Genomic DNA, 27,902 nt, shown 5'->3' with positions numbered 1-27,902 from the left:
TGGGCTAAGGGAACAAGAGGTTGTGGGAGCTGTAGGAGGGCCGAGCACACAGAACTCTCCGGGTTTGCTGCCCTTGGTGCTCATGCTGACACCTGGTCTGTCCAGCCCGTGCGTGGACAGGCACTGCCTCTGCCCTCTGGGTACTCTTAGCGCTGATGGTACAGGGGAGGCCGATGGCCCTGCAGCAGGATCTCACCCAGGGTCTTCAGCTCCACAGACGTGGGGACCTGGCAGTAGGACCGGCCACAGGGAAGTCCGCCGTGGTGAAGCATGCTCGCAGAGCCAGTTCCAGCTGCCCAGGAGCGGGAGCAGCTGGGCGCCGTCAAGCTGGAGGAGGAGGAAGTGGGGCAGGAGGATCCCCGGCGGACAGAGGCCAGGCCCCGGCCCGAGGTGGCCCACCAGCTCTTCAGATGCTTCCAGTACCAGGAGGACATGGGGCCGCGGGCATCCCTGGGCCGGCTGCGGGAGCTGTGCAGCCACTGGCTGCGGCCAGCTCTGCACACCAAGAAGCAGATCCTGGAGCTGCTGGTGCTGGAGCAGTTCCTGAGCGTGCTGCCCCCACACCTGCTGCACCGCCTGCAGGGCCAGCAGCTCCGCGACGGCGAGGAGGTGGTGCTGCTGCTGGAGGGCATCCCTGGGGAGGCCAGCCACGCGGGGCCTCTGGTAAGGGGCATGGGAGCTCGGGGGACAGGCCCTGTGGCCCTGGGAGGGACTCTCCACACCCCGCTTCCCCCGACCTGCCAGTGCCTCCCCAGCCTCCTGACTCCTTCCCTGTGTGCCTCTCCCCATCTCCTGTCCCACCCGGGGGCAGCCCTGTCTCACACCTAACACCCCTGTGTTTCCACAGGATTTCAGTTTCAGTGCTGGCAAAAATTGTCCCCGCACAGACATCCCCTCGGGGGGGCAGGGGGACCTCTCCCAGGCCCCCGGCCACAGCCCCAAAAAGGAAGTGCCCTCCGAAGAGCCCGCAGCCTTCGCTCTGCCCAGTGAACCGGCTCTGGCCCCGCCAGGGCCCACCAAGCCTGCTGACCTGGGAGAGTGGAGCCGGGCCACAAGTTCAAGGCAGCCAGCTAGCCCAGCTCCCCAGTGGACGCTCCAGGTCTCGCCCGACAGCTGTGAGGAGCCGGAGCTTGGGGAAGCCAGGGATCCGATGTGTGCAGGTGAGGCTGCTGGGGGTTGGGGAGGGCAGCGGCCCCCAGGTGGGGGGTGGGGGAGGAGCCAGTGATGTTAGTGCCAGGCTAAGAGCGTCTCCTTCCTTCCCCTCTGTTGCCAGAGCCCCAGGGCTCTGCACTGTGGACGGAGCAGAATTCCCGGGATCAGGAGCTGGCAGCCGTGCTGGTGAGCAGGCCTCACCCCGGGGGGTTGAAAGCCTGGAACTTTCTCTGCCTCTGCAGTTTCGGCAGATGCCCATGTTCCTCGCTCACCCAGGGTCTCGCTCTTGTTATAGGAGTCCTTGACCTTTGAGGATGTCCAGGAGAAAAAGGCTGAGCCTGCGCACCCTCTGGGTAAGAGACCCCTCCTCGGGGGCAGGCCGCCCATGGCTCTTCCTTTACCTGACGCTCAACCCACCTCACTGAATGGCCTCCCCCCTGCTGATGGTGTCTGAACTGTGTGAGAGGGAGGTCTTCCATCCTCAGGTTCACTCCCCAAACGTCTGTAAGGGCCGGGGCCAAAGCCAAGAACCTGGAAAACCATCTGTATCTCCTCCATGGGTGGCAGGGGCCCAAGCACATGGACCACCCTCCACTGCTTTCCCAGGCTCATCAGCAGGGAGCTGGATGGGAAGTGGAACAGCCGGGGCTCAAACTGACACCGGTGTGAGATGCTGGCCTCGCAGGCCCCTTTTGGGCTCTTTGATGGGCTGTCTTGAGGGCCCATTTGTCCAGTTGTAACCATCAACCTTTGACTGAGCCGGTAAAATAGGTGGTGAAGGGAGGGCCAGCCCACGGATGTGGGTGATGGTGGGGGACACCTTGCACGGTGCTGCAAGTGAATTTCGCACTTTACAGTGGTTGTCGTGATAGATTCTGTATTTGGCTGAAATTAAGAAAAAATAAAAACAGGCGGCTGAGGAGGGCATGCTCGCCGGAGCCCCGCCCCCAGCTCCGCGGTCCCGAGCTTCTTTCAAGCTTCCAGGGCTCAGATCCTGGCCCTTCCCTAGAGGCCTGGGAAGAGGCCTGGCCATCCCTGTCTTGCTTCTGTCCTAGGATTCGGAGGCACAACCACGGACAAGGATGAGTTTAAAAAGGAGGATCCCAGCGGGGCGGCCTGGCCCCCTGCCACCGAAGCAGATTCCAAGGCCCCAGAGCCGCCCGCACAGTCGCCGGGGCCAGGCCCGGAGGCGAGCTGCCCGGGTGCAGGGGGGTCCCCTTCCAGCAGTGGCGAAGTTTTGGAGGCTACTGCGCCAGGGGCCGCCCCCTCCTCAGATGAACAGCTGCAGTTCCCATGCACCGAGTGCGGGGTAAGCTTCCGGCAGCTGTCCCGACTGAAGGCGCACCAGCTCCGCTCTCACCCGCAGGCGCGCTCCTACGTGTGCCTGTGCTGTGGCAAGAGCTTTGGCCGCAGCTCCATCCTCAAGCTGCACATGCGCACTCACACGGACGAGCGGCCGCACGCCTGCCACCTCTGCACCCACCGCTTCCGCCAGAGCTCGCACCTGACCAAACACCTGCTAACGCACTCCTCCGAGCCCGCCTTCCTGTGTGCCGAGTGCGGCCAGGGCTTCCAGCGTCGCAGCAGCCTGGTGCAGCACCTGCTGGCGCACACCCAGGACCAGAAGCCCGCGTGCACCCCGGAGGCCAAGACAAAAGTGCCGGAGCTGACCGTCATCCTGTGCACCCACTGTGGCCAGAGCTTCCAGCACCGCTCCAGCCTCAAGCGCCACCTGCGCATCCACGCCAGGGGCAAGGACCACCGGTGCTCCGAGCCCTCTAGCAGCCTCAGCCCGAAAACCAAGAGCAGGCCCTACGTGTGCGGGGACTGCGGCAAAGCCTTCCGGCGCAGCGAGCACCTGGTGACCCACCAGCGCCTGCACACAGGGGAGCGGCCCTTCTCGTGTGAGGCCTGCGGCCGCAGCTTCACACAGAGCTCCCAGCTGGTCAGCCACCAGCGTGTGCACACCGGTGAGAAGCCCCATATTTGCGCGCAGTGCGGCAAAAGCTTCGTGCGGCGGGCCGGGCTCGCCCGCCACCTGCTGACGCACGGCGGCCTGCGGCCCCACCACTGCGCTCAGTGTGGCAAGAGCTTCATGCAGACGCAGGACCTGGCCCGCCACCTGCGCAGCCACACGGGCGAGAAGCCCTGCCGCTGCAGCCAGTGTGGCGAGGGCTTCAGCCAGAGCGCGCACCTGGCGCGCCACCAGCGCATCCACACCGGGGAGAAGCCGCATGCCTGCGACACGTGCGGCCACCGCTTCCGCAACAGCTCCAACCTGGCCCGCCACCGCCGCAGCCACACCGGGGAGCGGCCCTACAGCTGCCCGACGTGTGGCCGCAGCTTCCGGCGCAACGCCCATTTGCAGCGGCACCTGGCCACGCACGCGGGGTCGGGCCACGAGGCTGAGGCCCCCCAGGAGTGCCCGGAGTGTGGCAAGACCTTCAGCCGCAGCTGCAACCTGCTGCGCCACCTGCTCGTGCACACCGGCGCCAGGCCCTACCCCTGCTCCCAGTGTGGCCGCAGCTTCAGCCGCAACTCGCACCTGCTGCGCCACCTGCGGACCCACACCCGGGAGACGCTGTACTAGCCTCGCTGCGCGCACCCCTGCCTGCCGCACCGCCCCCTGCCACACACGCCTCTCTCTCTGGCTTTGCGCTGGGCCTCTGTTTCTGTGACGCCTCACACCCCTACTAAAAAGGCCTTTAGAAAACAGTACCCCTGTTTCCTCCTAAAGCCACCACAAGGACATGGCGAAGTCTTTCTCTTGTCCCCACCCCAGCCCTTCTCCAACGGGCTCCGTGGAAGCTGGGTGGGGAGGGGGCCCAGCTGACCCCCAGCAGTTGCAGGGAGGCCCAAGGAATCTCACTCTGCAATTTTTCCTTGCCCAGTCTAACCTCTGAACCTGAGCAGTCTGATCCAGTAGCCGCCAGCCTTCCATGGGTCTTTACATTTAAATTAATTAAAGGCAAATGAGAAGTAAAATCCTGGGTGGTAGATTACTGTGGAAAACCTCTTGTTCTGGAACCTTGCTAACTTTTCAAACTGAAGGAACATGAGCTGCCTGCAGCTCACGTCGGGCGGGGCTGTCAGAACCGCCTCAGCCCTCGCCGGCTCCTGCACAGGCCCTGCCTCTGGCTGCCCTGGGTGCCCGTAAATCAGGTGGTTTCCGTGAAGCCACAAGAGAGTTAAAGCCCACAGGCACCCACCCTTCCTGTTTGTGTAGTCTGATGCTTTTCAAGAAAAACAGCTCCGTGTCTCGGTTATGTCCACGCTTTCCTAACTCTTCTTTGAAAGGAATGTTCTCAACTCCCAGGGCAGTGGGACCAAGGGAGAACTGACCCAGACTCCAGGAGGAAACCAAATGAACCTTGGACATAGCCGTCAGAAACGTCCTGGGCCCGGGGACGGTCCGGCTCTTTTGGGGTTGAGGGGAGGATCGGGGTTCACCGAGAGCCACTAGATGTCAGGAGCAGGGTCATCTGAGCCAGGACCATGGGGAGGAAAGTTTCAAAGAGGAAGGACCTGTCCGGTAAGGGACAGAGTGAGGAGTGAGGGCCCCTTTTCCTGGACACCTGCTATGGGCTGGGTTATTGGGGGGAGCGAGGCAGGAAGTGCCCCTGGGGGGCAGCTTCTAAATTAGGAGATGGCACCCCAGGCAGCAGGAGCAGCAGGTGGCTTGGTGAGCAGCTGGATGGCATTTGTCCAGAAGAAAAGATGGACAGCGTGTTTGAGCGGACAGAGACTAAGAGGCTGTTTACCACGGAGTGGTTGCTGAGGCTGGTGGCAGGGGCTGATTTCCTTCGTTCTTTTTAGATTTATTTGAAAGAGTAACAGACAGGGATCTTCCATCTGCTGGTTCACTTCCCCAAATGACCACAGCAGCCCGGGCCAGGCCAGGCTGAAGCCAGGAACCCCATCCAGGTCTCCCATGTAGGTGACAGGTTCCCAAGTACTTGGGCCATCTTCACTTTAGCAGGGAGCTGGACCAGAAGCAGGGCACACAGGAGCTGCTTGTTATGGGATGCCAGCACTGCAGAGAGCAGCTGAACCCACTGAGCCACAGCATCAGTCCCCAGTCACTTCATTTTTCAAAATAAATCCTTTAGCTCTGGCTAATGGATGGAAATGCCTTGAAGGAGGCCAAGCCGGAGAGAGCAGCTGGGAGGCCATGAACTTGTCTAGGCTCCCAATGAAGGAGCCCTCAACATGGCACAGGGTCCCCAAAAGCCCTGGTGAGCAGTGTGGTGGGAGAAGCCCTGTGGCAGGCGAAGGGGTGAGGGGAAGTGGAGGTTTGACACGGGGTCACTTGGGAAGTGCAGGGGAGGGCTGTGACAAAATAGTGGCAGAGAGAAGTTCCCAGGTCATGGCCAAAGATAGAAAAACGCTGGGTCAGGACCCGCAGCTGGGCAACACCTGGAGCCGGGGCCTCAGGCCAGAGGGAGGGAGGCCAGAGGGATGTCTAGAAAGTGGGAGTGAAAGGTGGAGGCCTGAGGTCCGGCAGGGCTGTGCCCTTGGTTATTTCCCCAACCCCCCAGGAGCGGCTGGGCTGATGTCAGGTCCATTGTCCACCCATTCCCCTGTTGGGATCCCAGCGTGCCCCCCCCCCCCCCATGGGGACAGTTCTAAAGCTCCAGAGTTCATTGCTGTTTTCCAAGAGTGTCAGAGGAGGAAGTGGGTTCTGACCCACAAAAACGGTCAATGCAACCCAGCACCTGTCCCAGAATGGGCCACCCTGCAGGTGCTTCCTCACCAGCCCCCGCCCCATTTCCTCCTGAAACCCCAGGACCAATCAGGTCAGCCCTCCCATCCCATTGTCTCAGCAGCTGCTGGTCACTGGCTGAATGGGAAGAAGCTGATCTCTGTGTGTCCACCTGGCGGGGGGTGGGGGTGGGGGCGAGCCTCTTCTAGGGCTCCTGAACTTGGCCTCAGAGACGGTGATAAGATTCACTTCCTCTTGCTCCTCGCTCTGCAATCTCTGATTGTAGGCAGGGTCAGTCTCAGGCCCAGAGATTTGCCCTTGCCCTGTCCCTCCACTGCCTCCATCCTGGTCCAAAAGGCCCAATCCAGGCACGTGATCATGGTGACCGGTGTCCCCAGTACAGAAGTCGGGTGGAGCCCTGGCCCTGCTGTTTCTGGTTGGGACCACATCGCCCAGACCCAATCCTGTTGTGCCTAACAGAGGGGGCTCAGGTAGGCCGTGGGTTTCTTTCCAGCAACTTTTATTAAGGCAGCAGAGCGAGAGCAGCCAGTCAGCTCTGCAGGTCAGGCAGGAAGGGGCTGGGGGCAGGAGGTAATGGTGGGTCCGGGTGCGCAGGAAGGCGTGGGACACTTCAAAGACTTTCAGAAGTGGGGAGCGCAGGGCTTTGAGCTCCCTAGACCCCAAGAGGCAGCCCAAGCCACTGCGTCAGGCAGCAGCTGACAGGCAGCAGCAGAAACGTGTCAGCATGCGGCACACGAGCTTGACGGCGCTGCGCAAGGCCTGCACCCCGGCGGCCACCAGCTCCTGCAGCCAGGCCAACGCACGCTGCCAGCGCTGCTGCAGCCGGCCTAGCATCGCCCGGAACCACCGCCGCAGCGTTTCCCAGAAGCTCTGCCGGGACTGCTCGCCGCCTAACCACTCGTATCTCGGCCCAGAGCCCGACGGCCTCCAGACCCGAGATCGCAACTCCAGCCGTATGTCAGAAGACAAAGGAATGGACTCCTGTGGGGGACCAGCGCTGCTCAGGGTGCGGGCCCAGACCCCAAACCTGCCCCGGCTGCTGCCTGGACCGTGGGGGAGTCTGGGAGACAGAAGCCCACAGAAACAAGCAGCCTCTCCCCAAGCCCTCACCCTCAGCTGCCCTCTGTGGCAGAGACCATGAGGGCTGCAAGAGGAGGGGTCTTCATATCCATGGGAGGGGCCGTGAAGAGATCAGCTTATTTTGGGCCCCCCAAAAATTGAAATCCAGGCATGGTTTTTGCATGAGTGCATTTTCCATGAACTTTTTGAAGACCCCTCGTATGTGCTTGTCCATTGATGGCTCTGACCCCAGCTCCAGGCCCCCGTGGGCTCTAGTAGGCTCAGTGTGTGCAGTTGGGGGAAGTCAGGGGTGGGTGCCAGCCAGGCAGCCACCTCCTGAGCCCACTAGCCCATCCCTGGGGGGCTATGCACACAGGGGACGGTGAGGGAGGGGCAGTACTGAGGGCTGTGATAGGTGCCCCAACTCACCAGGTTGTTGTTACGAAAGTGGCTCTCTGCGTTGTCCAACAAGGCCTCGTTGATGCTGTCCTGGGGAGACAGTGTGGGCAACATAGACACTCCTCCTGCTGGGCCCCAGGGTGGCCACCCGCGCATCCAGGTTAGCCCAGACCCCACAGCCTGGAGACCGGGACTACACCATGGGGAACAACAAAGCCAAAACTCACCTCCAGTGGCTCCAGACTGGACTCATCCAGCTGTGGGGTGGGGGTGGGAGGAAGTCACTTGGCTCAAACCCCCAGCCTCTGTCACTCCACTCTTCTCCCAGAGCCCAGCCTGTTCTCAGCTCCACGCCCACCCTGGGGACCTACTCTGCCAACAGTGTGATGTGGCACGAAGACTCGGCCCTGAGTTCCCTCTGCGTCTCCCACCTGTGCCTCACCTGCCACAGGTGTGAACTGAGAAGCTAGTGGGCTGTAGTTTCTGTCCAAGGTAAGGGATGAGCAAGCCTGATGGAGCACCTTCATCATCGTCACCATCCTCATCCTCACCCCCCCATCCAATGTGGAGAGCCTGGGGGTGGGAACATGTGAGTATCGACCCACCTGTTCACCTCTTAAATGTTTGCCTTTGGCAATACAAATGAATCTGTCCAGGTCCTGGTGCTGTAAAGAGACACAGAGTTGGCCTGGCTCCCAGGTGGGCGGGAGCCTCCTCAGGATGCCCACTCAGGCCCCCTGCCTATCCGCCTGGTGTGGGGAGAAGCCTTACCATCTTGTATGAGGCTTTGTCAATGTCATCATAGGGTAACTGTGGAAAGGAGAGAACACTCAGGCCTCGTGTGGCCTCAAGTCACACACACACCCCCGACACGCAGGCATGGACACTGTGCCCGCTCAGCACGGCAGCCCACACCTCCGGGGCCCGGTGAGAGGCGGCCAAGGGTGGGTTTGCTGGGCTGGGGAAGGGCAGCACGGCCACTCCTCTCCGACACTGCCGGTGTCAGGCAGGGTCCTGTGGCCTCCAGCTGCCCCTCAGACCTCTGACCCCACCTTCCTCACCCCCGGATGCTGGGCTGGACCCACAGAGGCAGGGAGGACCTCACAGAGCACCATGGAGGACTTGGCCAGCCTCCCATTTGCAGGGGGAGAGTGGGGCACCCAAATCTGCTGGTCTGGGCCGTTCTTGGGCTGCCGCAGCCAGGCCAACCCTCAGAGGGTCTTTGTCCAGTCCAGGGCTGTGCTACCCAACCCCAGGCCTGGCATCCCCCCTCATCCTGCACACCTTATCTCCAGCTCCCCACACACACAGAAGGTGTAAGTCCTCCTGTGACAGACACCCACGCCCCAGGCACCTGCCCGGCCTGCCGATCATGGCTCACAGAGCTGTTCCCACAGCCCCTCCCGGAAGGGAGTCTGTCCCACAGCCACTTCCTGCTGAGCGATGCGCAGAGCAGCCTGAAGCTGCGACTGCAGAGCCCAGTCAGCGAGAGCGGAGAGCACAGCACTCAGCCGCCCCAGCTCTGGGGAGAGCAGGGCACAGCCAGGGAGAGGCACCCTGTGGGGAGCTGGCCAGAGCCCAGCCACCACCTGCTGCACTCACCTTAGAGTAGCTCATGGTGCTTAGATGTCCAGGAGCCCGGTCCGCTGGAGAAGAGCTGGCGAGAAGAAAGGGTCTCAGAGGGCAGTGCCTAGGCCTTGGGGACCCCTGGCTCCCACCCCAGCTGCTCTCCCCGGGGACACTCACCTGCTCCTCCCTTTCCTCCTGGTACTGAGGCCAGCAGGGACTGCCTGGGAGGCCTGAGCAGAGGAGGCTGAAGAGCAGAGGAGGAGGGAGGAGCTGGCCCTGGGCGGAGCCTCCCTTAGCATGGTGGGGGCAGAGCCTCCCTTAGCACTGGGGGGAAGCGCAAGGGGTGGGGGGCAGGGCTGGAGAGAGTGAAAGAGAAAGAATGAGGAAAGGAAAGTGGGGTGGGGTGGCCTGCACTGTGAACAGCGGGTGAAGCCGCTGCCTGAGGTCCTGCAGCTCCTCTGAGCCCCGGTTCACGTCCGGCTGCTCCAATTCAGATCCAGCTCCCTGCTGATGCTCCTGGGAGAGTAGAAGCTGGCCCAAGTACTTGGAGCCCCACTACCCAATAGGAGACCCCGATGGAGTCCCAGGCTCCCGGCTTCCCCTGGCCCAACCTGACCATTGCGCCCATTTGGGGAGTGAACCAGTGAATGCAGGTCTGTGTGTATGTGTGTCTCTCTGTGTGTGTGTGTAACTCTGCATTTTAAATAAATAAAACAAATCTTTAAAGGGACAGAGAGAAGAGAACGGAACGGAGTTAGACAGAGACAAACTTGAGGTGCCTGAGTTGGGGGGTCTCCCCCTGATCTCCGGACCTCTGGCCTTGACCCTGCGCTGAGCCAGCCCGAGAGGCGAGAGGGGAGAGGTGGGGTGCTGGTGGGGAAGCCCAGACTGAGCCCGGCGTGCAGGGGAGTGACCGAGGTCTGCGGGGAGGGGTTGGCACTCTGCTGGGAGCTGCACTCCCAGTTCAGAGTTCAGACAAGACTGTGGCAGCCACTAAGCCTGAGGCCCTGGAGAGGGCAGGGGGTCTGCTGGGGGAGCCCAAGGCAGCTGTGACCATCCAGACACTGACCAGGTTCTCCTGACCCCTCCCAGTGCCAAGGGCGCTTGAGGGGTGTCGGACCCTCGCCTGCGAGGGTCCAACGCAATCACGACACAGTCACTGTTCATCGGTTCAAGGAATTTTCACTCTTTCTCGGTTCTCAAGGAACTTCTTCTTGTGGGGGCAAAAGGAAAGCGGGGAGAGGAGAAAAGAAGGGCGGCGGCGGTGGCGGCGGCGGCCAGATCCCATCCCAATGTCCCTTTATGCTGATATCGTCCAATCAGATGAAAGGGCGCGTATAGCCTCAGGTCGGAAGTTCATCTGTTTCACCTGGTTCTTCCTAGTTTATGCAGAGTCCATTCTGTTTCATCCGTTTCACCTGGTTTTTTTCGTAGGCCTTGTGGTCGACCGATTGCTGCAAACTATGTAGATGAGGAGGTTCTCACAGGTGGCCAGCCTGCGGTTCCCCACAAGGGGAGTCTGGGTCCCCACCCTGAGGGCCTGAGGGTGCAGGGTCTGCCGCATTCAGCCTGTCTCACCTCCCACCTGGAGGCCACAGCCCCTCCCAGCGGAGCACTGCCTTCCCAGAGGCTTCCCAGGGCCACCAGCTGGAAATGCATCCTCTCCTGGTGGGGCAGGAGCCTGGCCCAGCGGCCGGCCACCCGTGTCTCCTGCCTAGCATCCAGCCTCCCCACACTGGGTGTCTCCTCCGTGTGTCTGGATCCATTTTTTTAAAGTTACTTTTTTAATTACAAAAATATATATTTATTGCAAAGGCAGAGTTACACAGAAGAGACAGAGAACTCTTCTACCTGCCGGTTCACTCCCTAAATGACTGCAATAGGCTGGGCTGGGCCAGGCTGAAGCCAGGAGCCTGGCACTTCATCCAGGTCTCCCACACAGGTGCAGGGGCCCAAGCACTTGGGCCAACCTCCGCTGCTTTCCCAGGCAATTAGAGGGAGTTGGATTGGAAGTGGAGCAGCCAGAACTTGAATTAGTGCTCATGTGGGATCATGTGGGATGCCAGCACTGTACTTCGTGGTTTAACCCCTGCACTATAACCTACAACACCAGCTCCAAAAGCTACTTTTTTTTTTTTTTTTTGAGACAGAGACAGAGTGTTCTCACTGTTTGGTTCACTTCCAAAATGCTCAAAATGTCCAGGGCTGGGCCAGGCTGAAGCCAAGAGCTAGGAACTCGGGGCCGGTCCTGTGGCATAGCAGGTAAAGCTCTTGCTGCAGCGCCAGCATCCCATATGGGCCCTGGTTCTGATCCAGCTCTCTGCTGTGACCTGGGGAAGCAGTGGAAGATGGCCCAAGTGCCTGGGCCCCTGTCCCTGTGTGGAAGACCCAAAAGAAGCTCCTGGCTTCAGATCAGCACCGCTCCAGATGTTGTGGTCAACTGGGTAACGAACCAGCGTACGGAAGACCTCTCTCTCTCTCTCTCTCTCTCTCCTTCTTCTCTCTCTGTGTAACTCTGACTTTTAAATAAATAAGTAAATTAAAATAAAAAAGAGCCAGAACTGAATCCAGGCCTCCACTGTGGATGGCAGGGACGCAATCATTTTAAGCCATCGCCTGCGGCCTCCCAGGGCCTGCTTTGGTGGAAAGCTGGAGTTAAGAGCCAGAGGCAGGCCTTGAACCCCAGCCCTGGGATATGGGACAGGGTGTACATCACTGGGCCAAACACCTGCTTCTCCCCCACTGTTGGATTAGGGCCCACACTAAAGACTTCCTTGACAACCTGTCTCCAAAGAAGGCCATGTTACGACGTGCTGGGAAGGGGAGGGCTCTAACACACACATGTGGGGGGACACAATGCACCCCGTAACACCCTCTTCTTTTTTAAAAGATTTATTTATTTATTATTTATTTTAAAGGCAGAATTAGAGAGACAGAGAGGTCTTTCATCCACTGGTTCACTCTCCAAATGGCTGCAATGGCCGGAGCTGAGCCAATCCCAAGCCAGGAGCCTCTTCCAGATCTGCACGTGGGTGCAGGGGCCCAAGGACCTGGGCCATCCTCCCCTGCTTTTCCCAGGCACATTAGCAAGGAGCTGGATCAGAAGAGGAGCAGCCGGGACTGGAACCAGCTTTACCTGCTACGCCACAGCGCTGGCCCCACCATGGTCTTTCTTAGCCGTCCATGTTCTGGGGTCTCAGAACAGAGCCTCCCCTGGGTCAGGAGATGCAGACTCTCTGTGCCAGGGAGCCCGGGACACTGAGGGCGCTGAGCTGGGACGGAGGAGCCACCAGCAGCCTCTCGAGCCTGGAGCTGCCGAGGAAGCCAACAGAGGGCCCTGGGGGGACTCAGGGGGACAGGGGCTCCTGGGGAAGCCAACAGAGGGCCCTGGGGGGACTCAGGGGGACAGGGGCTCCTGGGGAAGCCAACAGAGGGCCCTGGGGGGACTCAGGGGGACAGGGGCTCCTGGGGAAGCCAACAGAGGGCCCTGGGGGGACTCAGGGGGACAGGGGCTCCTGGGGAAGCCAACAGAGGGCCCTGGGGGGACTCAGGGGGACAGGGGCTCCTGGAGGTGGAAAGGGCAGCAAGCAGAGGGACGCGCCCTTTCCAGGAGGACGCGGGCGGCTGCTGACAGTGAAGGTGCTCGGCAGCAGGGGCTGGGGTCTAACCAGGGGGTCCCCAGAAAAACCACTGCTCTTGGGAGTGACAAGCACGTGAGGTCAACTGCCTGCACTCCTTTTTTTATTTTTATTTTTAAAAATTTATTGGAAAGGCAGAGTAACACACAGATAGAGGAAGAGAGCGAGAGGGAGAGAGGCCTTCCCTCTGCTGGTTCACTCCCCAGATGGTCACAAGGGCCAGGGCTGGGCCGGGCCGAACCCAGGAGCCTGGCACTCCATCCAGGTCTCCCACATGGGTGCACCTAGGTCATCCTCTGCTGCTTTCCCAGGCCATTAACAGGGGTCCAGATCAGAAGTAACGCAGCCAGGGCTCCACTCAGCACGCATACAGGATGCCGGCCTCTCAGGCAGCAGCTTAACCACTGCGCCACAGCACCAGCCCCCAGTAAGACCTCCATAAGGGACTTAGCCATGACTGACACTTCCCTAGAGAAGGTCTCACTCGGCTTGGGCAGCTGCCAGCTGTCACCCTCCGGTCACTCAGGAGCCCATTCGGATGTCCAATACCTCTCCCCTGCTACACCCAGGAAGTCCAGAACCTGAGTTCCAGAGTGCAAGAGAGAAGGGAGCTGCCCCGGCCTCAGTGGACACTGGGCACCCCCCCCCCCAGCACTGGGCCCTCTCCAGGAGTTCCTTTGGGTGTTGTCCGTGTTTCTGTGGCTTTATTGAGCTAGAATTCACATCGCAAAGCAGCCCACCCATTGACGCATACAACACAGTGCAAAGTTTGCTATCACTTCAGGAAGAAGTCCTGCCCCTAGCCCCCCGACCCCCCGGACACGTCATAGAAACGGAATCACAGCGCACGTGGCCTCTGTGCCTGGCGTGGCCGCGCTGCCCTCCCTGTCTTGGCTAATACAGTGGGCTGGGCCACGTGGTTTCCCGCTGACAGCCACTGGGGTTGAAGCCACCTGGCGTTGCCCACGAGCAGATCTGCTTGAACCCCTCCCCGGGACCCACGGTGGGATCCTGGGCCACAGGCACTGTGGGTTTGGCCCTCGGAGCAGGTGCCTGCTGTGTTCCAGGATCCCAGCCACGCACTCTCCCCGCCCTCTCCACCCCAGTCTACTGTTGTGAAAGGGTAGCCGGCTGCTGGCTTATTTACAAATCTGTTCAGGTGCTCTTTGAACTCTTGTGCGTGTGTGCACAAGGATGACAGTTGTGAGAGCTTTCTACATAGCCTGGGTGCAGGCCCCTTATCAGATGCCTGAACTGCAATGAATTCCTTGGAGCCCTTGGGAGGATACAAGGTTTCAGCTTTGACTGCGGCTGCGCCTGCCTTCACGAAGTCTCCCCAACTCCCTTCCCGGCAGCAGGCTCAGCAGAGTCCCAGCGGCTCTGGAAAGCACCTGTTGCATAATCGGCAGCCTTCGCTGCCCCCCCCCCCCCCCCCGCGCTCGGCTTCCTCCTCCCAAGGGCCTGGGATCCACTTTGTGCACAGCAGGGCCATCACTGCTGACCCTGTCATGTCTTCCCAGCCAGGGCTGGACATCTCTGGGGGACAGCTGTCCCTGTCCTCCAACTTGGAAAGGCACTGAGCAGAGGTCCACGTGGTTTCCTGGCGCTGAGACCCGTCAGGTCACCACTGGTCCCGACCCCTAGCTCTCACACTCATATTGGCCTATTTGGTCATAAAAAGCTGGGGGCAGGTTTCCCCCTGGCCATTGGGATGGCTGCCCACAGCCTCAGGGTCTGGGGGCCAGCCTGGAGGAGGCCCCCGGGGGGCGGCCCCACCTATGGGGTGGGCAGCTCTCAGGCCATGGTCCTGTAGCTGGTCCCTAGCAGGCCAAGGCAGAGACCAGATGGTGGAGGGCTAGCTCCGGCTCCCCAAGCCCCTCCCCACAGCGTGTGACAATGCAGGCCCAGCCCCCTCCAAAATGTGGACTCAGAGGATGGTATCCCCATTTTGAAGTTTTCCAGGCTCTTCGGACTCGAAAGATTCCAGAAGCACAGTTCCAGAGGCCATGGCTGAGGCTGTGGATCTGTGGGTGTGGGAGTGAACAAGGTGGCCCAGGTTCCACTCACCCTCACCCTGAACTAGGGCCACCCTATTGCCAAGGGGGCAGTGACCCAGCCAAGAAAGGGCACAGCCCCCACCTTCCACCCACCCAGCCGGTTCTGCTGGAGGGAGCTGGCACCACCCCAGTGTGCAGCTGGGAGACCTTCGGATGAGAGGGGCAGTGGGGTCACTTCTGGACCAGGGTGATCCAGGCTGTGTGACCAGGATAGAGGTGAGTGGAAACAGGGTCGCTAGGCTGCTGATGTCACCCAGGGGTGTCCGTAGGTCCCTGGGGAGGGGTTTCTGGGCTGGAACTGGGTCCCCAACACATGGCGGTGACTGGGACATCAGGAGAGCAGAAAGGGGTAGGGAGCCGCAGGTGGGCAAGGCCTGCTCCCCACGGACACGTACAGGCGCTCCAGGTCAGGCCGGCTGTTCCGGGCGGGGCAAGGGGGGGAGGGTCCTGTGGGGGCAGCATCCCCTTCCAGTGACCCGCGAGGGGGCGGGCAGAACACATCCGGGCCTCCAGCGGCCCAGCAGCCTTCGGTCCCTGGCTGTCTGGATCCCCTCGAGGCTGGGCCAGGTCCGCACCGCCCCCTGGCGGCCGCTCGGAGCGGGAGCGGAGGGGGGTCGCTGCGCGCGGGCGCCCCCTGGCGGCGCGCCTCGGAGGCGGCTGCGGAGCGCCGTGGTCCCGGGAGGCCGAGCCCAGCGCCGGAGCGGTCAAGTCTCAGGTGGCGCCGCCCTCTGCGGAGAATCCCCCGGCTCGTCCTCGCGGGAGCCATCGCCCCAGGCAACAGGAAGGGGCCGGGCGGCGCCTCCCAGACCCCTGCCACGTCCCGCCCCTTTCCAGGTAGGGAGTGCCCAGCTTAGGACGACCCCCCGCAGCGGGAGGCCAGGCCCCCCGCCAGCAGGGGCAGGAGGGACAGCAGGAGGGGCGTGGGCGGCCGGCCCGCCGCCTGGTTGATCTCACATTGGCAATCGCAGGCTCCGGACCCGGGGGTCTCTTTAGGGGGTTTGGGGGCGTGAGGGCCGGAGGTGGAGGCGGGGCAGTCCAGCCACTGGGGCCCCATGGGCTGGGGGGAGTCCGGCTCGGTCTTGACGCTGCCTTTGGGAAAGCGCCAGTATTGGGTGCCCTTGAAGAAGTAGGTGTCGCCTGCGGGGGCGGGGGGCGCGTCAGAGGCCGCGTCCCGGCTGCCCGCGAGCGCCCCGCGACCCCCCCCCCCAGGCCAGCCCCGGTACCTGCGTTGCTGACCGTGACGTCGTCAGGCGCTACCGGCGCCCCCTCCCAGAGGCTCAGGTCGCGGGGGTAGCCGGGGTCGGCGCGCCGGGCCTCCTCGTCGAAGCGCCAGTAGCTCCGGCCCCGGACCAGGTAGGTCTTGCCGTTGGCCGGCCACGAGAACACGGCGTCCACGTCCAGCCCCGGCGGCAGCCCCAGCTCGGTGAGCGGCCGCGCCGGGCCGTCCAGCTGTCGGTCCCGGAACTCCCAGAACTGCGGGCCTGGAGGGCGCGGCCGGGTGTGAGTGCCCCGCGCGGCCCCTGCCGGCCCCGCCGCGCAGCCCCACTCACCGCTGAAGAGGAGGATGCGGCCGTCGCGGTGCCGCGCGTAGGCGGCCTGGACCACTGTCACCTGGGCCGGCAGCCCCTCCCAGAAACGGTGCAGCCGCGCGGGCCGGGGCGACACCAGCTGCCCCGAAGGCTGCAGGCGCCAGAACCAGGGGCCTGTGTGGAGGGCGCAGGAGACGGGCAGAGACTTCTGGACACCACGCGGCGAGCCTCGGGGGACCACCGTGCCCCCCTTCTAGCGCTCAGGGCCCCACTTCCCAGAAACGCCCCCGCCCAGCCCAGGGGAGCCCCCTTAGTGGGTAGAAAGCCAGAGAGGGGAGGCCCAGGGCCATCCCAGGTCACGCACCCTTGAAGAAGAAGGTTTCGCCGCGGATGTTGGCAATAGCGTCGAAGCTGCCCTCACACCGGTCCGGGATGGGCCACGCGGGGCTAGGGAGGAAGGGACAGGTGAGCTCCTCCCACCCTAAATGAGGGCTCCACCGGGGAGCTGGCCAGCCGAGGCCGCGCCCTGGGACTCACCTGTCTGGGTGCGGGGTCGGGGGCTGAGGGGGAGGAGCCAGGGGTCTCCGAGTGGGCTTGCCGTGTGGCGGTTGGGGCACTTTCCCTGTGGGGAGAGAGGCAGGTGTGGGTCACACAGCCCTGGGGCACAGGCCACAGGGGCCGCCTCCAGGCACCGTACCATACAGCTGCTGCAGGCCTTCGACGTCGTCCTGGGACAGGCGGTACTTGTCGGGGTCCCCCACGGGGCCCTGGTAGAAGGGCCTCATGATGGAGTTGGGGGCGGAGGAGTGCCCCAGGCCCAGGGCGTGGCCGAACTCGTGAACAGCCACGGCGAACAGGTCTGTCCCCTCGCCATCTGGGGAGTGGGGAGATAGGGCTGGAAGAGAGGCCACCCCCCCCACACACTGGCTCACCCCTGGACCATTCAGGCCTGCTGGATGGTGCTGGGCTACAGGGCTGCAGAGGCCATGGGAGTTGGGCCACCTTTCGCTGATGTGTGGAAGGCTTGGTACCTACACTGGAGGCGAGCCCAAGGGACCCTCCACGGGGTACATATGGTTCTCTCCAGGAAGCCCTGGCCCAGGAAACCCCCTCCTCCCTGCTCATCTCCCCCAACCCTGTCAGCACCCTACCTGCTAGGAGCCTAGGCTGATGGTGGCTTCAGCTCCCCACACCTCCCCCCTGCCGCTCTCCCTTCTCCCTCATCCCCCCTCCCGCTCCGTGCCTGCCTCCAGCTCCTCCGATGCTCCGGCAGGTACTCTCAGGCCGCAGCCTGCTGGCCCAGGGCCCGCCTCCTCCCAGCCTCTCCCGTGGGACTGGACACAGCCCCTTCTCGCTCCCCTGCTGGCCGAATCCCAGCTCCTCATCGATCCACCGGCTGCCAGCCGGCTCCTGCTCCAGGAGGAGAGGCAGGCCGGACGGGCTAGGGCCAGGTGACCCCACCCCAGGCACTGCTCTGCTTCCCAGGAATCTCCCTAGGGCTGGCGACACAGGACACAGGTCTGCCCGACCTGAACTGGAAATCGAGTTTTCCTGTAGCCCAACAGGGAGCGTGAGAGCCTGAGGGCGAGACATCTGGGTGCATCCAGCGAGGACCAAAGCCCTGGCCTCCCGCCCATCCACAGAGCAGGGAGCTGAAGCACAGGGGCAGGTGCCAGCCGCCCTGCCCTCCTGCAGCGGCCGGGGGTGGGTGTGGTCAGCTTGTACCCTCTCGGCGTCTTGGCTCTGTTGTTGCTCTCCTTTCTTTCTGAGAAACTGGAGGAAACTTGGTGTCTAAACCAGGTCTGGCTCTTCCTCGCCTCGCCTCTGCTCCGGCTGCCCTGGGCTTCCGGGCCCTGCACCCCTGCTGCACACTTGTCACGCTATGCAGCTGGGGGAAATTACACAACTGTGCAGCCCAGCCCCGCGGAACGCCCCTGGGCCGTCACCAGCCCCCCCCCCCCCCAGCCCTGCTCCCAGCCTCCCTTCCAGACCCACAGCCCCTTGAGCTGCGTGGGGCCCCGCCCCCTCCTCTGGGATGACAAAAGTGTTTCCTATTTCATCAGGACCGGCGGTGTAACCTACAAATTCCGGTCACCCAGGGCAGCCGGCTTGGTCTTCGCACCTCCTGCCCCTGCCCTGCCCTGCCCTGCCCTGGTGAGGATTCTGGCTCCCTCACCCCCTCCAGGACGAGCACTGCGTCCATCCCTCCAGCCACCACTTCTCTTCTTGGCTTCTGCACTGGACTTTCACATTCTCCACTGCCCTTCTGGAACCTTCCCGCCCCCCCCCCCCCCCGCGGTCTGCTGCCAGTCAGCTCCAGTACCAAGCCCAGCTGACAGCACCCAGCGCCACTCCAGGTCTGAGCTAAGAGCTGTGGGTGAATTACTCCTGGCACCCGCATACCTCACTGTCTACACCACCTCACTATCTATCTACATCACCTGTCTGTCTACACCACTTGTCTACCCCAGCTCACTGTCTACACCACCTCATAGTCTATACCACCTGTCTACACCAGTTCACTGTCTACACCACCTTACTATCTATCTACATCACTTGTCTACACCACCTGTCTACCCCAGCTCACTATCTACACCACCTCACTACTACACCACCTTACAGTCTACACCACCTGTCTACACCACCTTACTATCTACTACAGCACCTTGCTATCTATACGAGCTTGCTGTCTACACTAGCTCACTGTCTACACCATCACATTCTCTGTCTACACTGCCTCACCAAGTGGATGCCATCTGTGCGGTGCCCAAAGCCTCAGCAGGGCCCGTGCACCATCCCTGCTGCCCCCCACTCCAGCTCCCCGAGCAGCCCCCAGCTGGGAGCTGGGCCTCCTCCGGGCAGGACCACGCCCCAGGCATCGCCTCTGCAGAGCCCTGGATGGGCGCTTGTCCAGCCAGACCACATCCTGGCTCAGCTTCTCCTGCTTCCCTCCACCCCATCCCCCCAGCATGCGCCCGGGTACGGCTCACGCAGGAGAGTCCCCCTCGGGAGCTCCACTTCTGGGGAGCCCGGTCTGACAGAAGAGTGCCAGGCCCTGCGTGTGGTGGGCACCCAGACTGCACTCGGCGCCGCCCCCCACCAGCCAGACCCCAATCTGTGCCTGCCCTGACAATTCAGGTCCCTCCCCGCCCCGTCACCCCCAACATCTTTGTGCTGGACCCCACAGCCCTCCCCGCATCCTGCCCCTGCCTCCCCAACACTGTCCAGCCAGGGGTCTTTCTCCCATGAGCCCACTGCCTTCAGAACCGCATTGTCCAGGTGCTCCCACTCCCATCCCCAGACTGTGGGACATGGGAGCTGCCCTCCTCGCGATCCACCCACATCACAGCCCTTCCTCCCCCTCCTCCCGGCCCTGCTGGGGAGGCTGGTGCTGTGTTCCTGCGGCCCCCCCAGCGCGTACACCGGGGGGGGGGGGCAGGACCAGGGCGGCCTGGCCTTGTGGTATTACGTGCTCCCAGTTGGGTGGGGGGGGGCCGCCCTTCCAGGAAGCAGCCCCTCCTGTGAGCACCTGTGGCTCAGGGTTTCCGTCTCTGTGAGGCTGTGTCACCGTGTGTGGTGTAACCCTTCTGACTCAGCTGTTGGGCAGAGCCCTGGTGATGCCCCTGGCCCCAGCCCCAGCTGGGAGCTGGGCCCCTGACCGGCCTCCGTGGAGGTGGACTGCGGGCATCACTTTGGCCAGGTCATCGTGCCCGGCTCTTTGGTCAGACCAGAGCCCAGGCATTGCTGTGAATGCTGTGTAGGTGAACTGCCTGACACCTGCCAGGGGCTGGCCCCACAGGACAGTGGCCGCCACGTGGGAGACCCAGATGGAGTTCCTGGCTCCTGGCTTTGGCCTGACCTAGTCTCAGCTGCTACAGGCATTTAGGGAGGGAACTGGCTGATGGGAGATGTCTCTACCTCTGTCTCTGTCTTTCAAATAGATTTTAAAAAATGAAAAAATTTCAGAAAAAGTTTGTAAAGATGTATGTCACACAGGTCTCTCTCTCTCTCTCTCTCCCCCCCCCCCCCCAAACACACACACACACACATTCTGTAGCTTGGGTTTCTCTGGAGACCCTGAGTGATCCAGCGGCCATTACTCAGTGAAGGTAACCCCGATTCTTAGGGCCCCACACACCTGGGGAGAGGACCTCTCCGAAGACAGTTACCTTTCGACCCGAAAGTCCAGGTCTCCTCATCGTCGAAGTGGGTGTCCCCGGAAATGGGGTGCTCCCCGGGGAAGAAGGCGTGGGCCAGGGTGCCCCCCAGCCCGTCGAAGGGGTAGCTGTCCTGGTGGTAGGCCCGGGCAAAGTCGATGTGGATGTCGGGTTCCTGGTGCCGGGCATCCACCTCGTGAAAGGTGAGGCCGGACTCGGCGCCCCACACGGCCAGTGCATAGCTCAGGAGGGTCCGCACCGTCTCCTGGCTCAGCCGGGAGCTCTGGGGGAAGGAACGCACCCTGGGGGGAGAGGGGGGCAACAGGTCGGCCGCGGAGGGGAAGGGCCGCCGTGCAGACCCCAGGGAGGGCGGGCTCCAGCACCCACCTCCACGTCAGGGTCCGCTTCGGCCACACGCTGCCACTCAGGGCGTAGCGGCGGCGGCGCCGCCGGACCAGCCCGGCCGCCCCCAGCACGTCCGGCAGCGAGCAGCGGGGCTTGCGCATGGTGGCGAGGGTCTGCCGGTCTGTGGGAGACAGATGGGGGGGGGGGGGTGTGCGTCAGCCGCAGGGCGGGGCTTGCGCACGGCGGCGAGCGACTGCGGGTCTGGGAGCCAGTGCGAGGGGCGTGGGCGGCAGGGTGCTCTGGCCCGGTCGTGGCGTCAGCAAACCGAGACCCCGCAGCCGGGAGTGGAAGCCAGGTCACACCAGACTCAGCGCTGCCCTTCCGGGCGGGGTCACCCAGCTCCAGCCAGGTGGTCCTCCTTCCCTGAGCGCCCGCGGCTGGCGCAGTGAGGACCCCTCCGTGTGAGGGTGGACGCCTGGGGGGACCGCCCACACCCCACAGGGCCGTCTTCTGCGCTCCTGGAGGCCACTCGGGGCCCAGACCTCAGCCCGGGTGGCCGGGGTCTCCTGCCAGGAGCTACCCGCCCGGCCTAGGCGCCACTCCCAGCAGCCTCATCTTTGAGGTGAGGTCCCACCACAGTGCGGGGACAGAGGTGGCCCAGGGCTGAGAACCTGCTCGTGGGTGGCACACGAGCGAGGGCACCACAGTAGAGGGTCCTGCGTCCCGTGAGCCAGCCCGGCTCCCACAAGCCCCCTCTGCCTTTCCCATTTAACCGCAGAGGAGCCCTGCAGCTCTACCCGCCAGACACCCGCAATCCAACAGCCTCTGGCCACATCCACCTCGGTTGCCGGCCATTGCCCCCTGCCGGTGTGCTACAGCCGCCTGGCCTCCATTCTCGGTCAGCAACCACAGGAAACTGGAAACCCAACGGGGTCGCCTTCCGCCTTCACACCCTCCCGGCTGCTCACTGCCCCTAGACTCAAAGCCAGCAGCTTCCCCGGGCAGCTGGGCAGGCCCTGGCTGGGGATGCTCTGGCCCCACAGCTCCCAGGGCTGGCGCCTCCTCGTGGGAAATTATCTACACGTTTACATCCTTGACCTCTCTCCAGTCTCGCTCCAGAACGGCCGCTCCCTGGGCAGGGGCCTTGTCTTCCACCAGGCTGGTGGAGCCCGAGACCACTCAGCCTGTGACAGATTCTCCATCACTCTGGGTTTGGGCTGCCTGTGCTCAGGTGCACGCTGGCTGGCTGGATGCAGAGGCTGGGCCCAGGGCTGCACGGGCGGGGCGGCGTCCACCTACCCATGAGGCCGGTCTCGGGCAGCCCGGCGAACCTCTGCATGACCTTGACCGCGTCCCGCAGCTTCTCCAGGCTCTGCAGCTGGGCCTGGACCGGGTCGGGCGGCGGCAGGTAGCCATAGCGGGTCAGCCAGTCCTGGCCGCCACGGAACACAGGTGAGGCTCGGGGAGTAAAAGGGATGGGTCCCTCCCTTGCCACCTCCATCCTGAAGAACCGCCCCTCCCGGGGCCCCCAAACCGCCGGCTCCTCCGCCCAAGCGCCCCACCCTCCAGCTCCTTTCCAGACCCTAGACCCGGGCCCCAAACCCTCGGACAGATCCAGGAATCCAGGTCCTCGCACCCCACTCCCAGTCACCCTCGCACCACTGGAAGCCACCCCCACCACGCCTCCTCAGGGATCAAGAGTCGGGCCCCAAGCTTCCCCAGCCAAACCTCCCTGCGGATCCCAGGGGCCCGCGGACGCCCGCGCTCACCACGCCCAGGCTCACGTCCTGCGCCGAGGTCTCCTCAGCGCGCGCTGGCGGCGGCAGCGGCAGGAGCAGCAGGGCCAGGAGCCAGAACCGGGGCGCGAGCTCCCGCAGCCGCATGGCGCGCTCCAGCCGTGGGCAGCCCTGGGGTTCCGAGGGGACCTGCAGGAGGACGTCAGGGCAGGAGAGGGTCTCGGGGACCCCGCGCCGGGTAGAAGGGGCGGGCAGGAGCCCCGGGGTCCTCCCAGGGGTCCAGAGAGGCAGGGTAGGGGGCTGGGGGCGTACAGCAGTGTCGGCAGAAGATCCGGCGGGTCTGGGGTCGGGAGCGGAGTCCGAGGGTGGGTAGATAACGGGCCTGTTGCGGCGGCCTCTCGGGGTCCTGGGCTGGTCCTGCGCCGTGGGCCAGTGCTGCTACCGGCGCGAGTGGAGGGCCGGGCGGGGCGGGGCGGGGCGGGCGCACCCCGATGCGAGATGAGGGCGCGGCGGGGAAGTGGCCCAATCCTCCGCAGTGGAGCCGGGCGGTGGGCTAGCCGTCCGCTCCCCAGAGACCCTCTTCCGCGCTTCTAAGAGGAGCGGTCAGCCGAGCGCTGGGGTGGGGGCGGCGGCGCCCGCGAGTTTCTCTTCCCAGATCCCAGCTCCCGTGCTCGTCAGAGCGGGGCTCGCTTCTGCTTTCCCCGAAACGTGCAGCCCGTGCCTCCCCGCCCCCTCGCGCCGCCCTTCCCCGCGACCCCGCGCGGCAGGCAGTCCGAGCGCGGGGGGATTTCCGGGCAGCAGGAGGCCGGGAAGGAAGCGTCTCTTTCCCGTGGGGTCCCGGCCGGTCTCCCGCCGGCTCGGCCCCGGCCCGGCTGTGCGGCCTGAGCCCATCCCCCGGCCCTAGAGCGGCGGGCATCTCCAGGTGCAGACGCACGCGCCACCCCGGGACCGCGCATCCTGTCCCAAAAACTCCAGGGAGGAACCCCAGCCCCGCAGAGCCATACGCTTCCCGCCCCGACAGCCGAGGCTGGGAGGCCAGGCAGGTGCAGAAAGACCGGGAAGGCGGTTGGGGGGCGCTCGGGTGAAGAGGGAGTGGTGAGGCTGCAGCCGCTGGAGCCTCTGGGATGGGGAACAGCGAGGGGATCCTGTTTCAGACAAAACAGGGAGCAGGACGTGCAGGCTGCAGCTGCAGGCCAACACACGGCCACCCTGGGTTCAGCAACACCGCCGTCCCCGCAGATCGCGGGTTCCAGTCCCAGCAGCTCCACTTCCGGTCCAGCCTCCTGCCAACGCTCTTGGGCCCCTGACACCCACGGGGGAGACCGGGATGGAGCTGCTGGTCACGCCTGGCTTTAGCCTGGCCCAGCCCTGGCCGTTGCCACTATTTAGAGAGTGGAGTGGGCCACGGAAGAGCTCTCTCTTCCCCCACTCTGCCTTTCAAGTAAATAAAATCAAATCTTAAGAAAACATTGTCATCCTGTATTTGTCTGCTCCAGCTACTGTAACAAAATACCACCCACTGGGGGCTTAAAAGGCCATTTATCCTCTGGAAGCTGGAAGTCCAAGGTTCAGCGGTTAGGAGGGGCCCCTACTGCCTCCTCTCTGGGTTATCCCTCTGCACACACAGCTGTCAGGACGCTGACCACTGGGCCGCCCGCAATGCCTCATTCCAGCACCCTCACCTCCTCACAGGCCTACCTCCAGATGCTGGGGGACCAGGGGCTCCGGCTCCAACAGGTGAATGTTGAGGGGCCACAGTTCAGCCTGTGGTTAGGCCAACGTTGTGGTGCCGTGGATGAAGCTGCCTCCTGCGACTCTGACATCCCCTGATAGAGCAGTGGTTCGAGTCCTGGCTGCTCCACTTCCAACCCAGCTCCCTGCTAATGCACCTGGGAAAGCAGCGCAGGACGGCCCAGGTGCTCAGGCCCCTGTACTCATGTGGGAGACCCGGAAGAAGCTCCTGGCTCCTGGCTTTGGCCTGGCCCAGCAGGCAGAGCAGCTGGAACTCTAATTGGCACCACAAATAGCAGCCTATCAGGCTGTACCACAGTGCTGGCCCCTCAGAAACATTTTAGAAAACAAAAATGACGGGGCTGGCATTGTGGCGTAAGGGGTGAAGCCACTGCTTGTCATCCCATACGTGCACCAGCTGGAGCCCCAGGCATTCCACTTCCAGTGCAGCTCCATGCTAATGTCCCCTCTCCCTCACTCTTCCTGGGAAAGCAACAGAAGATGGTTCAAGTGCTTGGGCCCCTGCACCCACGGGATACCAGGATGTGGCTCCTGGCTCCTGGCTTCAGCCTAGACCAGCCTCAGCCATTGTGGCCATTTGGGGGAGTGAACCAGCGATGGCAGACTGCTCTGTCTCCCTGTAACTTTGACTTTCAAGTAAATAAATAAATCTTGAGGGAGGGGTCAGTGCTGTGGTGTAGTAGGTAAAGCAGCTGCCTGCGGTGCCGGCATCCCATGTTGGCACCAGTTCGAGTCCTGGCTGCCCCTCTTCTGATCCAGCTCTTTGCTATGGGTTGGGAAAGCAGCAGAAGATACCCCAAGCCCTTGGGCCCCTGCACCTGCATGGGAGACCTGGAGGAAGCTCCTGGCTCCTGGCTTTGGATCGGTGCCCCTCCAGCCATTGTGGCCAACTGGGGAGTGAACCAGCAGATAGAAGAAAATAAATAAATAAAATCTTTAAAAAAATCTTTTTTTTAAGATGTATTTTATTTACTTGAAAGAATTACCGAGAGAGTTAGAGACAGAGAGAGGTCCTCCATCTGCTGTTTCACTCCCCAGATGGCCGCAATGGCTGGAGCTCAGCTGATCCAAAGCCAGGAGCCAGGAGCTTCCTCTAGGTCTCCCACACAGGCGCAGGGGCCCAAGGACTTGGGCCATTCTCCACCACCCTTCCAGGCCACAGCAGAGAGCTAGATTGGAAGAGGAGCAACCGGGACCAGAACTGGCATCCACAGGGATGCTGGCGCCTCAGGCCAGGGCTTTAACCCACTACGCCACAGCGCCGGCCCCTTAAAAAAAAATCTTGAGAGATAAACAGAGAGACTAAAGAAAAGTGGCAGGGCTGGCACTGTGGCACAGCAGGTAAGGCCGCTGCCTGCAATGCCAGCATCCCATATGGGTGCTGGTTTGAGTCCCGGCTGCTCCACTTCTGATCCAGCTCTCTGGTGTGGCCTGGGAAAGCAGCAGAAGATGGCCCAAGTGCTTGGATCCCTGCACCCGCATGAGAGACTTGGAAGAAGCTCCTGGCTCTTGTCATCGGATTGATGCAGCTCTGGCCATTGCGGCCAACTGGGGAGTGAACCAGCGGATGGAGGACCTCTCTCTCTCTCTCTCTCTCTCTCTCTCTCTCTCTCTCTCAGAAATCTTAAAAGGAAGGAAGGAAGGAAGGAAGGAAGGAAGGAAGGAAGGAAGGAAGGAAGGGAAGGGAAGGGAGGGGATGAAGCATTCGTCAAACCCCCACCTGACCTGCCTGCTTACTGCGTCCTCACGGTGTATTCAAAGCTTGGTGAATTCTGCCTCACAATGACGGGTAAGCCAATGTCGAAGGATCAATTACTGGGTGAACAAGCCTATAGTGTATTCAACAATACAGTGTTTTCAATAAATCTAAATGCTCTGTGCTCTCTTGAAGAAAAAAAAAAAAGGAAAAGCCAATGCAGTATGCAATCCTTCATTGGAAAAACTCGGGTGGTGCTCGGCACAGCTGCCGAGATGCTGCTCGAGATGCCCACACCCACACGGGGGACCGAGCGTGCGTCCCTGCCGCTCTGCTCTGGCCTCAGCTTCTGGCTACTGTGCCCGCTGGGAGGCGGCAGAGACCTGGCTACCAACACCTGCTGGCTGGCTTCCTCCTGGTCCAGCCCTGAGCGGTGGGGAGCTCTCCCACCTCTCCCCGTCTCCCTCACTCTGCCTTTCAGATAAGTGATTGAAAAACTCCTCTAGAAAGGGCAGCACCTGGAGCCGTCTGGCCCCTTGCAGTGAAGACGCCGCCCCGGAGTGTCGGGGTCCAGTTCCCGGCTCTGGCTCCTGACTCCAGCCTGGGGAACAAAGATGATGGCTCCATTGTGTCACAGGTCATCACGGCTCCTGGCCGAGCAGGAGATGGACAACGTGTACCCACAATGTGTGCAGGCGTGAGAAAGCACAGGTGTACTGACAGGCGCCTGACTGGAGGACACTCCAGCACAGCCGTCGCCGGTTTCTTTAGCTTAGAAAGTTTCAAGTCTGCTGAGTCCACTAACGAAGCATATGGCCGCATCTCGGAAGCATGGTGCTGCCAAATCAGCCAGACCTGGGAGGGCCCTGGGGGGCAGCAGCTCCAGCCGTGGCTTGGGACGCCCGATCACCCCACACCAGGGTGCCGCTTGGCATTCCGACTTCTCTGCTTCCCATCTGGCTTCCTGCACACATCCTGGGAAGCAGCGGCAGACGGCCCAGGTACCTGGGCCCCTGCACCCACGTGGGAGACCCGGAAGAAGCTCCGGGCTCCTGGCGTAGGCCTGGCTGAGCCCGGGTTATGGGGGCATTTGGAGAGTGAATGAGCGGATGGGAGCTCTCTCTCTGTGTATCTCTGTCTCCGTGTGTCGCATGGCATTTCAAATACATTTATTAATTAATTAATAAAACCTTTTTAAAAAGAAAGAAAATGGAGGCAGCAGCCATGCCCGGGAGGGCCCAGGGGCCACCACCAGAGGCCAGGAGAGAAGCAGGCAGGGGAGCCACCCCCGCAGCACCCTGGTTTTGGGCTTGGGCCTGCACTCAGCGGATGACACAGAGCCCTTGTTTAAGGCACCCAGTGTGGAGGTGGGGTTTGTTGCTTCAGCTCCAGGAAACCAATATCTATCACAATAAAATCAATTTTTAAAATTTTTAATTTTTTTTAAATTTTAAAAAAATTAAAAATTTTGGGCAAAACTTGGACACTTAAGGTTAAGTAAAACAAGCAAGTTACATAACAATGCAGTCAGGGGGAAATATTTTATATAAAGCTTTTTAGTGCGGCAAACAATACTACTTATTGTTCACAGACTTTGCCTGTGTTGTAAAAGCCTGTGCACCCTGGTCCAGAACCAGCTGTTCTCGTTGGGCTGCTCTGTGGGAGGGGCAGGGCGGGCAGAGGGCTCTGCGGGCGAGGCTTCTCCAGGGCGGAGACCCTCCCCACTGCCCCCAGCCAAGCCGGGAACATGAGGGGCTGAGGCCACACCTGGCCTCTCTGGTGGTTCTGTCTGAAGCTTCTGCCTGGTTACCTGGATGTCACCCAGCTTCCCCAGGGCTGCTCTGGGGCCTCTCTGAGCCTCCTGCCTGCCCGGCTTCCTCCTGACCTGCAGGGGGCATTGCAGCAGGAAGAGGGGAAGGGTTGGGAGGCTCTGGCTGCTGGGTCCAGGGGAGGCTGGGGCTGGAAGCCAGATGGGCTGGGTAGAAGGGTCTGCCACGTAGCCACACACTCGTGCCCTCGTCTGTGGGTGATGCGGTACATAGGGCTGCTATGGGGCTGACATACAGCGAAAGGTGCAGGACACTTGCCGC

General features: G+C 62.3%; 3 protein-coding genes across 3 annotated transcripts; 1 reads left to right on the top strand and 2 right to left on the bottom strand.

Moving 5' to 3' along the window:
* Window positions 1–270: 270 nt before the first annotated feature.
* On the top strand, window positions 271–3,742 carry ZSCAN10 (zinc finger and SCAN domain containing 10). Its single transcript, XM_062180781.1, is given in 5 exon segments — window positions 271–663; window positions 848–1,115; window positions 1,274–1,338; window positions 1,448–1,505; window positions 2,208–3,742. Coding segments are annotated over 5 exon segments (2,319 nt in total).
* Window positions 3,743–6,402: 2,660 nt separating this feature from the next.
* On the bottom strand, window positions 6,403–15,363 carry IL32 (interleukin 32). The gene is made up of 8 exons (XM_062180942.1): window positions 15,173–15,363; window positions 8,936–8,990; window positions 8,249–8,326; window positions 8,105–8,143; window positions 7,939–7,998; window positions 7,561–7,590; window positions 7,364–7,423; window positions 6,403–6,856 (listed from the first exon to the last, which is right to left on the bottom strand). The coding sequence occupies exons 1-8, from the start codon at window positions 15,361–15,363 to the stop codon at window positions 6,560–6,562; spliced, it is 810 nt and encodes a 269-aa protein (XP_062036926.1). The 3' UTR covers window positions 6,403–6,559.
* Window positions 15,364–15,447: 84 nt separating this feature from the next.
* On the bottom strand, window positions 15,448–22,511 carry MMP25 (matrix metallopeptidase 25). Its single transcript, XM_062180941.1, has 10 exons — window positions 22,398–22,511; window positions 21,928–22,060; window positions 20,671–20,809; window positions 20,296–20,585; window positions 16,824–17,000; window positions 16,664–16,748; window positions 16,491–16,573; window positions 16,148–16,300; window positions 15,821–16,078; window positions 15,448–15,734 (listed from the first exon to the last, which is right to left on the bottom strand). The coding sequence occupies exons 1-10, from the start codon at window positions 22,509–22,511 to the stop codon at window positions 15,448–15,450; spliced, it is 1,719 nt and encodes a 572-aa protein (XP_062036925.1).
* Between the last annotated feature and the right edge of the window lie 5,391 nt (window positions 22,512–27,902).

Source organism: Lepus europaeus, chromosome 21 (assembly GCF_033115175.1).
Source record: "Lepus europaeus isolate LE1 chromosome 21, mLepTim1.pri, whole genome shotgun sequence".
Classification (NCBI taxonomy): domain Eukaryota; kingdom Metazoa; phylum Chordata; class Mammalia; order Lagomorpha; family Leporidae; genus Lepus; species Lepus europaeus.
This window is presented reverse-complemented; position numbering and strand designations above follow the sequence as displayed.

Coding starts and splice junctions, on each gene's coding strand:
- IL32 (XM_062180942.1), bottom strand. CDS start 15,363: ATGGCTCCCGCGAGGACGAGCCGGGGGATTCTCCGCAGAGGGCGGCGC. Junction 7,591..7,938: donor AACATTTAAGAGGTGAACAG/GTGGGTCGATAC, acceptor CCCACCCCACAG/CTGGATGAGTCCAGTCTGGA. Junction 7,424..7,560: donor CCAGTCTGGAGCCACTGGAG/GTGAGTTTTGGC, acceptor CTGTCTCCCCAG/GACAGCATCAACGAGGCCTT.
- MMP25 (XM_062180941.1), bottom strand. CDS start 22,511: ATGCGGCTGCGGGAGCTCGCGCCCCGGTTCTGGCTCCTGGCCCTGCTG. Junction 16,749..16,823: donor AGGCCTGCAGCAGCTGTATG/GTACGGTGCCTG, acceptor CTCTCCCCACAG/GGAAAGTGCCCCAACCGCCA. Junction 16,574..16,663: donor CCGACCCCGCACCCAGACAG/GTGAGTCCCAGG, acceptor CTTCCTCCCTAG/CCCCGCGTGGCCCATCCCGG.